This window comes from Heterodontus francisci, chromosome 24, assembly GCF_036365525.1.
Source record: "Heterodontus francisci isolate sHetFra1 chromosome 24, sHetFra1.hap1, whole genome shotgun sequence".
In the NCBI taxonomy this organism is placed as follows: domain Eukaryota; kingdom Metazoa; phylum Chordata; class Chondrichthyes; order Heterodontiformes; family Heterodontidae; genus Heterodontus; species Heterodontus francisci.
In genome coordinates this window covers 26,567,253-26,576,945 of record NC_090394.1, presented here as the reverse complement: position 1 = coordinate 26,576,945, position 9,693 = coordinate 26,567,253, and the positions used below count along the sequence as shown (strand labels likewise).

Below are 9,693 nucleotides of genomic sequence, written 5' to 3'. Positions count from 1 at the left end.
CCTTGGTGAATCCATGTTCACCGCTTTCCAATTATAACGCAAAGAAATGAGCACAAACAGGCTTTCTTAGGTTTAAAGGTGGTGAAATTTTATTCAACTTAAACTCTAATTCGGGTGACACCTAGATACACGATGCGCCCACGTTGGCATGCATACACGATATGCACATGCAAATGGAAACAGAAAAGAGAAGAAAAATAAAGTGGAAAGATTTGAGGCAATCTCTGAAGAGTTTTTGTTACGGGATTTGCAGCTTACTGTAGAGTCCTTGTTTGCAGGTGGATCCTGTCTTTCATTGAGGCCCAGTATTCTTCTTAAACCTTGTTCACTGCAGGAGACTTTTCTCTCTTGGGGTTCATGTGTCTTCAGTGGGTTTCAGTTCCATGAGAAAGAGATGGGAGCAGAAAGGCAGACAGAAGGTCTTCTTTAGTCCATGAGCATTCTGCTTTCTGCCAGTTAAAACACTGTCTCTACAATTTAAAACTCCCCAAGTTGACCAGCAGGATAGTCATGTGACTGGTATAACCACTTCTGGCTTTGTGTATTGGGTGGGTCAGGGAATGGTCCTTTGTCTACAAATACTGTGTTAATTTGCAAAAATGTCTTTCCAGCCAGGGGCCTGGCAACCACTTGTAACAGGCCTTCTCTTCTTCCCAGCAACAATTTGAAATTTAATGCCCATGTGGTAAAATTAATGTGCCTCATTCTTGCCAGGTGGGGGCCTGCATGACAATACCCTTATTTGTTGCTGTGCCACCACTTAATTCAGAGAGCTATTGTTCATCTGTCCCATGAAGTTCCTAATGACCAGCGTTGAAGCAATGTTTACAAACTGCCAATGTCAGTTATATGACTGGGAGACAGCCGATACCTAAAGAACCAAATATTTAAAACTGTGACAGTAGGGTGAGGGGCAGTGAGGCCAACTTACACAAAGGTTGATCAATGTATGAAATGGACTTCTAGGTATGACAGTGGTGGCGGTGGGGGTGAGGAGAAACCCTAGGATCATTTAACAGCTGAATGCTGTGATGGGGAAACAATAAATAGGCTTTTTCCTTGATGAATAAACTTAAATGGCTGAATAGTCTTCCATATCTCATGAATTGCAGTGCAAAGTTCATTTCAGACTGAATTATGTAATTTTTAAAAAAAGTTTAAAATAAAACTCATTAGAATCTTTTGTAAAATTACCGAATTCTAAGACATTTTTATTCAGCTGCTCAGGTTTTTAAAAGCAGAAAGTATCACACTGATTCATTCAAAACCAGCACAGATGCTTAAAGTTTGAATTTTATTGCATGTAACAAAAACGAATGTGGGTGAGTCCAACATCCCGCTCAATTACCAGCCATCAAATTCAGTCCATACCTTATTCAATACCATCAATAATTAAAAATACTTTGATTCACAGTTAAAACAAAGTTTTGTACATTGTTCACAACAAAACTGGTGCTAACAAAGGTAAGACTTTAGCAGCAACATTGAAAAAGGTAAAACAGCAATAATTCTCAGATTAGTTACTAGTTAATAAATATATGTCAAAACAATTTAATTTGCAAAAGAATGCCTATTTCAAAAAAAAATAAAAAGGGACAGATCTCTTAAGTAGAAGCCTAGGTGTATTTCATGACTGGAACAAAGCAACTTTGAAACATTTGACCACCAAAGCATTACCACCTTCAGGAGTGCTATTTTCACACCCAAAACAAAATCTGATTTAAAAAAACCCCACAGAAGTCAAAGTAGAACCTCTAACTCTTGCAGGTAAAGTTCTGCAGGTCTTTATTAGATGACAAAGGTAAAGTATATTGTAGCAAAGGACAGGAGAGTCAAACCACTGCAAGCAATATAAGAAATGGCGCAAATACTTTCAATATTACAATAAAGAAATGAAAGTGAAATAAGGCTGGCTGATATGGCATCTTCCAAAATCTATGAAGCTACGGTTATTGCAGTATCACTCCTGTCACTATACAAATTTAGGGAACAAATTAGAAAATTCTGGGGTTATTTTGTAGCTGTAGCAAACACACACACAATAGATTTTCTTAATCCACACATACTATGTCTAATAAAATTCTTTGACTTTTGCAGTCAAAGCTGATATCCCTAGATTAACAGTGAGATATTGATTTTGCAATGTTAGTGTACTACATTGCACAACCACAGGGTTAAAAATAGCGTCAGAACAATGTTAGCATCAATGGGCTTTCACCACTGATTACTTACATCACATCACTCAAGCTGTCTGTGTCTGGCACTGGAAATTAATGTACCGGCATATTTGTGACCTATTTTATTAGCTCTTGGCTGAGCCAATAGACTTTGGGTAGCTGGAGAACTTGAGTCACTGAGGGTGAAGAACTGAACTGAAGAGTGTAAAAACATCCCCCTTAAGTATGTAGATGAAGATAACTGTATATTAAAGTCCTAATTTATCAATTTAGCAACCTATTGAAATCGGAGTTCCGTTTTTCCCTCACTTTCTCTTTTTTACTCCAAAAATATCTATTTCACAAAAATAATCACTATCCACTTACATCCCAAACCATTACTATAAGGAGGAAAAAAGCAAGTCACATATTTCAAATACAGTGCTACAATATTCAGGTCTTTCTCCACTTTTACATGTTTACTGTACATTATAATCCACTAATAGTTGTACAGCAAAAAATTTTACAACATACCAACTGAAGAAATTTTACAACAATTTCCCATGGCAGCACTGATAAGAACACTTTCCGGAAGGGGCTGCTAACCCAAAAAACAATTAAAAGGCTCCATTTCTATTTATTTTGAGTTTTCTCCTCATAAATGGGAAGCAATAAAGAGAAGCCACACCCCTTTTTCTAGCACCATGTGGCCCTTACTTTCTGATAAATGCTGTGGCATTTCTAAAGAGACATATTGGTGTGCCAGGAACATATTTTAATAAAATGGGAGAAGATGGTCTAATCTACACACCAAAATTCAACAAAAGAAATGTACTGTGATAATTCCCATTCGTGTTCCGAGATAATAGTTTGTTCATTTCAGGCAGGGAAGAGGGAGAAGCAAAGGGTACGAGGGGAGTAAAAGGCCATTTGTCACAGTCCAGACTGCATTACATCTTAAGCATCTTCCCAGCACCAGAATTATTTTAGTGGGAGACACACCGGGTCTCTATCTTAGTTCCAGTATTCTACTTTCATCAACAATATTGACACTTTAGTCAAATTAACACCGGAACAATTGTGTGTATATAGAAGAGATGTCCAATGACTGCTTTCAAAAAGACTGCTATACCCATGGAGCCTGGAACTATTACAGATGATACAGCATTGGAACTCCAACCACATCAGTATTATTCAGTTCATATCTAAGATTAAGATCCCAACCGTAACTGTCTCACTGAAGGAAACATTAAGTCTTGTGCTTCATACAGAAGGGAAAAGGAGAGAGAAGTGAAGGTTATTCATCTCAGGCCATACTGTCCACATCCACAATGAATAGTTTCCTCCAACTCATCCCCTCAATCCCAAGAAAGCACACATTGCAGTAGAAGCAAAAATATTAGAACAATAAACAGATAAATTACTCAGTCTCTTTGCATTGTAGTTATATTATTTATAGTGTTTCAGCTGGAAATAGATTATGCAAATTATTCAAAGAAAAATAAACACACTTCATTCTCCTGCCCCTGTCCCCAAACCCTGGAGAGGGATTTTGATGTTTAAAACCCATAGATCATTGTACACTATTATACAAAAGGGATACAGCATTCATTTTAGTTTTACAATATCTGACAAAATATGCCCCAACATACATTGTTAAACAAGCCTTTTAACATTTTTTGCATAATTACTGAAAGCAAAAGTCTAATAATCTCCTCATACTATATTACTAATTTTTCAGCATCAGTAGTGGTACCAGCACCATCACAGTGAAGATCTATTTCAAAGCAAGTATAACTAAAGTGAAAACTCGAGTTCAACCAGAAATGCATTTCTCTTAGAACAGAGGAATATCTGGTAGCAACAGCCACATATCAGGACATATATCTCCTCTCCTGGTTTTCTTTCCTAGCAGTGAAATTCATTTTGATTCATGCAATCCTTTCTTTTATGCAAATCTGGGGTTTTAGCAAATAGACTTAAAATTCCCTACAACAATGCCTTGGAAGCATTTTTCATTACAGTCAGTATTTGATCTGCACCACCTATGAGTATAAATTCTGCTTTTCAGGTTTATTCAGTTACAGTCTGTCAAATGATGAAGTCCAACAGTTGGGTTCCCTAAAGCAAAAGAATCTCAAAAAATAGACTCCACACCATCCTTCTCCACAAAACAAGTAGGATGAATCAGGTCACACAACATGGCCTTTCCCTCATAAAAGCAGATTATGTGTACATTTATTTCATTATGCTTCTGGGACCTAGCTGTGCGCAAACTGGCTCATTTCCTACAACTGTGACAACACTTCACAAGTACTTCATTGGTTGTAAGGCGCCTTGGGATGTCTGAGGTTGCAAAAGGCTCTACAGAAATGCAGGTTCTTCTTTCTTTAATTGGAATTATTGCATAATGCACAATTAAGTACCAAGCTTTCCAAATTATAAATGTTATCTTTGATCTAAAAAAAAATGCACTGTCTGTCTGCCACTGAGTTTACCATACACACATTTGGGAAAAAAATGAAACCTAAAATCAACCCACTTGCAATCATGTTCTCCAATTGCCCTCTGTGTTCTTTCCATAACCCAAAAATACTACATTCTAGTTTGCATGGAATCCATACTATTCTTTCTTTTGGAAGTTGAAACATACTGTACATTCTATATAAAATCCATATTAATAAAAGGCTTTTGCTTCCCTGTGGTTATGCAGTAGTTAGATTCACCAGTTAGCTAGAAGTTATTGGTTAAAAAACATCTTTCCTCACCAACACCCCCCTACCAATGTTTCTCTTGCAGCCAATTTCTTTTGATTTATCTGAAAAATTCCAAAATTGCTCCTTTATGCCAACCTAAGTACAGAACTGAAACCTGTATTTAACTGACTGTTAATTTGAGGTACTGCAGATATAGTTTATATTTACTTACTTAGGAGCTCTGGATAACTATGCTAGTGTTTAACTTTAAAGTGCTTTCATGTCAAATGTTCAAGTCTTCCATCATCACTGTGGCTTCTGTAAGTGGCTTGCACGCATAGCAATTATTAGTTGAATGAAGAATCACAATCCTTGGATTCATCTTTATGCTGCAGAATTGCAATTTGAATTTATAACGTAAAAGCATAACAAATATTTGCATCATGGGATTTAAAATATTTCAGAACTACAATCCTTCAATACTGTCATCCTTGAAAGTGTGTCTTCTTCCAAAGCTTACAACAGAGAAGTTGCTGCGGTTGTCCTTGGCTTGGTTCTTTTTGGGGTGGGAAGAGGTGAAAAATTTAAGTCATATACTACAAGGTTTGCAATGTAACTGTATGTGTATACAGTGGAGGGATACCATAACTTCCAAGTTAAAAGGGTTTTATGCAGTTTGAGTAAGGAATACCTCTCCCACTCTGCAGGAAAAGTCCAGAGCAAAAAAACTGCAAGTTTTCTGGGCCTGAAATTTGAAAACTGTAGTGTTGTTAATTAGTAGATTTAGAATATGCAATGTCCCAATTCTGCAAAGAGCATGTAATTCCACTTCTGTATAACATATATAAGATTATTGAATTTCACAAAGAAAGCCCAGCTCCTTGACCATCCTGGCCCACAGTTTAATGTATGTAGTGTTACCTCCCTTCGTAATAATAGACTTGACATGCTTTCAAGGTTAGCAGTAAATGTAACTGGATACTGCTTTCAGCACAAGTTTTGAAACAGACCATGCCAATTTCACAAGATCCAAAAATTTGCCAACAAACTTTTCTCAAGAGATCAAATATTAAGTCTGAATTTAAAACTGTGATAATATCTTGAAACTCAGTATCAATTTAAATGCATCTGAATAATTCTTTATTCATATCGACATGTTAGCTCTGATTTGGGACTACATGGTTTCTTTTTAATCAAATAATCACACTTAGTCCTCCTGTTTTTTGAAGCTTCATACAAATGGAAAACTAAGTAGAAATTTGTGATTCAACATGTCCAATTTGGAAAATCCGTATCTCGGGATGCACTAAAAATTAATTACATTAATTAATTAACATGGACAGCTAAGTGGTCAATGCTGCAAATAGTTGCCTGTTTACCAATTTAAAAGGTTACAGTAAGATAATTAATTTGTTTAAAAAGAACACAATAACCATTTCACATGCCATTGTTTTCTAGTATTGCTTAGCCAAGTAAAATGCCTCATTAGGGTGTTTCAAGATCTCTTTCTGTTGACCTACTAAAATGAGAACAGAAAGAAGCCTGACGTAGGTTTTCAAAAGCTTAAATATTAGAATATTACAGTATTTTGACACCCCAATTACCAAAACAACCTTGAAAGCCCTATTCACACCATGGTAAATCACCACTGCTTGGAAAGTAAACTTTAAATTATGTGTGTTTAGACCTAAATATTAGGGAAACTCTGACAGATGAAAGTTGCACAAATCAAGTACACTGAGCAAAACAGAGAAGGTAATTTCTGAAGTACGACAGTACAAGCAAAATTATAGTCGACAAGCATTCAAAATTAGATACCATTCTTAAACTGTGTTTGCTGAAGCACAGCTGTGAAATTGTAACTTACTTTATTTGTGATCTCTGGAACTAAAACCCCTTTGCAGGGTTACTAAATATAAATGCGCTGTAAACCCTATGCACCCAGTTAGCACATATCTATTACCTGAGATTATGAGATTTCAGGTATGCTTCAATAATGCAGATGATAGAACCATCGTTTCTGACAAGGAAATTGATTTTATGCCTTCTTGATTTTAAGGGAGTAAACGTGGCCTCTATCTTCACTGTGTATCAACCAGTATATGATTTTTCCTTTCTGAATTTATGCTTCATTCATTCAACACATCACTATCTTTCTGAATTCAGGGCAATGATTTTGGTGAATGAAGAAATCTTGTTCACTCGTGAATTATAAAAACAATATTACAAAAGTCTGCTTCTTTAAAATACATTTTGGAAAACATCTTTAGAGCATGTACCAAAGGTTTTTAGTAGAGATCAAGAGACATATAGGAAAGGTATCAACGTGTTGACTTGATTTTGCTCAAATCCATAGCCAAATAGTGTTGGGCATAAAACAGACATGGTATTGGTCATACTTCCATAAGTTGCCAAACATACAAAAAAAATTTGCTTCTATAGCCATTTACATCATAGCTCTCATCAAACTTGTTTGGTTTAGGGTCACGCAATTTTAGCCTAAAATATATTGTACAGAATTTAACAAAATCAAAGGAAAAGGATACTGTCTCATTAAAAAAAATACAAGACCACTGGAATTTATACAAATAATGGTTGCCATCAATTCATGAATGGTTTCTGTTTAAAGCTGCAGTACTCTCTTTAAATTAGTCAACATCACCAATGCAATTTAGTTAACACCCATTTTCATTTTTTTTAGGCTTCCAAAAAATTCTGATTAAAAATAACTTGAAAATAATTTCTTTCAAAGTACAAATTTAACATCCAGAAACAAAAGACAAAAACTTGCAGCATTTGTAAAAGGTGCAGCAAATGGTTAAAACATAGATGTTAGTGTCAACATACAAACATTTCATAACTTAAGTTTATCCACTGATCTGCCTAATCTATTCATACAGATTTAACTGGTTAACTAATTTAATAATAAGTCAACCAATTTCGCACTTGGCACATTTCTCGAGTTTTGCTTAAAAGGTTGGAGCATTTCATGACAGACTGCCATTGTAGGTTCCCACCTTAGCATAGAACATAACAGTGAAAAAAATTACAAGCAGATTTAAAGGTAAACCACATTTCCCCAAAAAAAGGACTTGGAAAATCACCTTAGCTATAAACAGTGCCTGGAATTCCCCCCGCCCCCATTAACTCTTTCAACACTGGACTCCTCTGCAGATGACATTTATGGAACAATCTTTCAAGTACTGAAAGAAACTTTGGATTTCAACATATATAGACATTTTTTAAATTAAATTTTGTGAAACTGATATTTTACTTTGTGTGCATTATAAAATGGAATTCCAGGAATACACAGACCCACAGGATTTCTTAGCTCAAACTACTCTTAGAACAAACATTTTAATGCTACAATTTTAATTTTAGAGCCAAAATGTGACTACAGTACTCAAAGTTTCATTTCATTAGATCAAAATGTTCAGTTTTTTTTGTAAATATATCTGTAAATATTCTTAAAAAATTACTCAGCATACTATGGAGGAATATTATTATTTTAACAAAATATAGGTTAAAAATAATCTGATTTAGTTAAAACACACTACAAGTATAGCTACTGCCTGCGCTAACGAGTTGATAAAAAAGGAATACTGTAGCTATAAACAGAGCTATTTCTAGTTTAGCATCCAGTATTTCTAAATGCCAGTTTCAGCTTTTGGAAGAATGAAAAGTCTCCTTTAGACAACCTTTTTGGGTGGGGCAGAGAAAGAGGGGAAAGGAATGAAGGGAAGGAAATGAAATGTGCAAGTATGTCATCTTTCACTGTGCAAAGTTTTTGAAATAAAGTTTCAAGCACACAACTTAAAAATGTATAATACAACTAAAACAGGTCCATTTTTCTGTCTTACAGATACAGTATCTTCACTTCCGAGCTTCCTAGTTTGCTCTTTTAGAAATCCTACTGCCTTTCTGTTCTTGAGTCAATCAGCATCATTATGTCACTTGTAAGTTATAGTAACCATGTGAGTGAATTGTTAGTTCTCCTGGTCATACCGTGCGCTGCTCAACAAGAAGCTCATAGAACTTCCTTTCTGTAGTGTTCCTAACAGCTTCAAAGCATGTATTCATGTCCTTCACTCCACTGCAAAGCCACAAGTCTCCTCAACTGCTGTCAATAACTTCTCATAAAGCTTCTCGTAGGACTCATAAGGAGGAATGTCTATACGGTTAAAGCTGAAGAGAGAGGGAATAATAAATAAACATGCACAGAAACATTATTGGTCACAGCTGATTACATTTATCTGTGATTTAGCTTGTCCATCTAGACAATGAAAAATAACCCCAATGTGGTATAGAGTTTGTTCTGGAGAGGGGTGGGGGTGCCTTTTGCTAGCTTGTTATGCTGAGCACAGTTAAAGGCATAATTATTCACTGGATCAGAAAATAAATCCACTGAATAGACCATTCCACTGAATTATCATTTAATTGTAATTTGTTTGGAAGAATGTTAAAGGATAATTTAGGATCCCCTGATTGAACAATCATGCCACAGCTTAAGGGCAGCAATTCAAAACCATTACTTTTGGGGAATGATTCATTACAGACACTGATGTACACTTATGACCTTCATAAACAAACTGCCACTAAGTACAACTTATAAACAAAGGAACTTTCAAAGGCTATAAGTAGGCATTTCCAGTGTGTTACATTATAATTTTTGAGCATGTTGGAAAAGCAGGTCAAGTCATTTTATGTAGTAATCAACTATTTATTTTATTTATTTAGAGATACAGCACTGAAACAGGCACTTCGGCCCACCGAGTCTGTGCCGACCAACAACCACCCATTTATACTAACCCTGCAGTAATCCCATAATCCCTACCACCTAC

At 35.7% G+C, this 9,693-nt stretch overlaps 1 protein-coding gene across 4 annotated transcripts in view; it reads right to left on the bottom strand.

The window, feature by feature from the left end:
• Window positions 1-1,223: 1,223 nt before the first annotated feature.
• Window positions 1,224-9,693, bottom strand: part of smurf1 (SMAD specific E3 ubiquitin protein ligase 1) — a 149,075-nt gene continuing 140,605 nt past the window's right edge. For all 4 annotated transcript variants that reach the window (XM_068055787.1, XM_068055788.1, XM_068055785.1 and 1 more), the window contains one exon: window positions 1,224-9,037. In XM_068055787.1, the coding sequence (XP_067911888.1) occupies window positions 8,938-9,037 (100 nt within the window). In that variant the 3' untranslated portion in view covers window positions 1,224-8,937. The remainder of the gene's footprint in view (window positions 9,038-9,693) is intronic.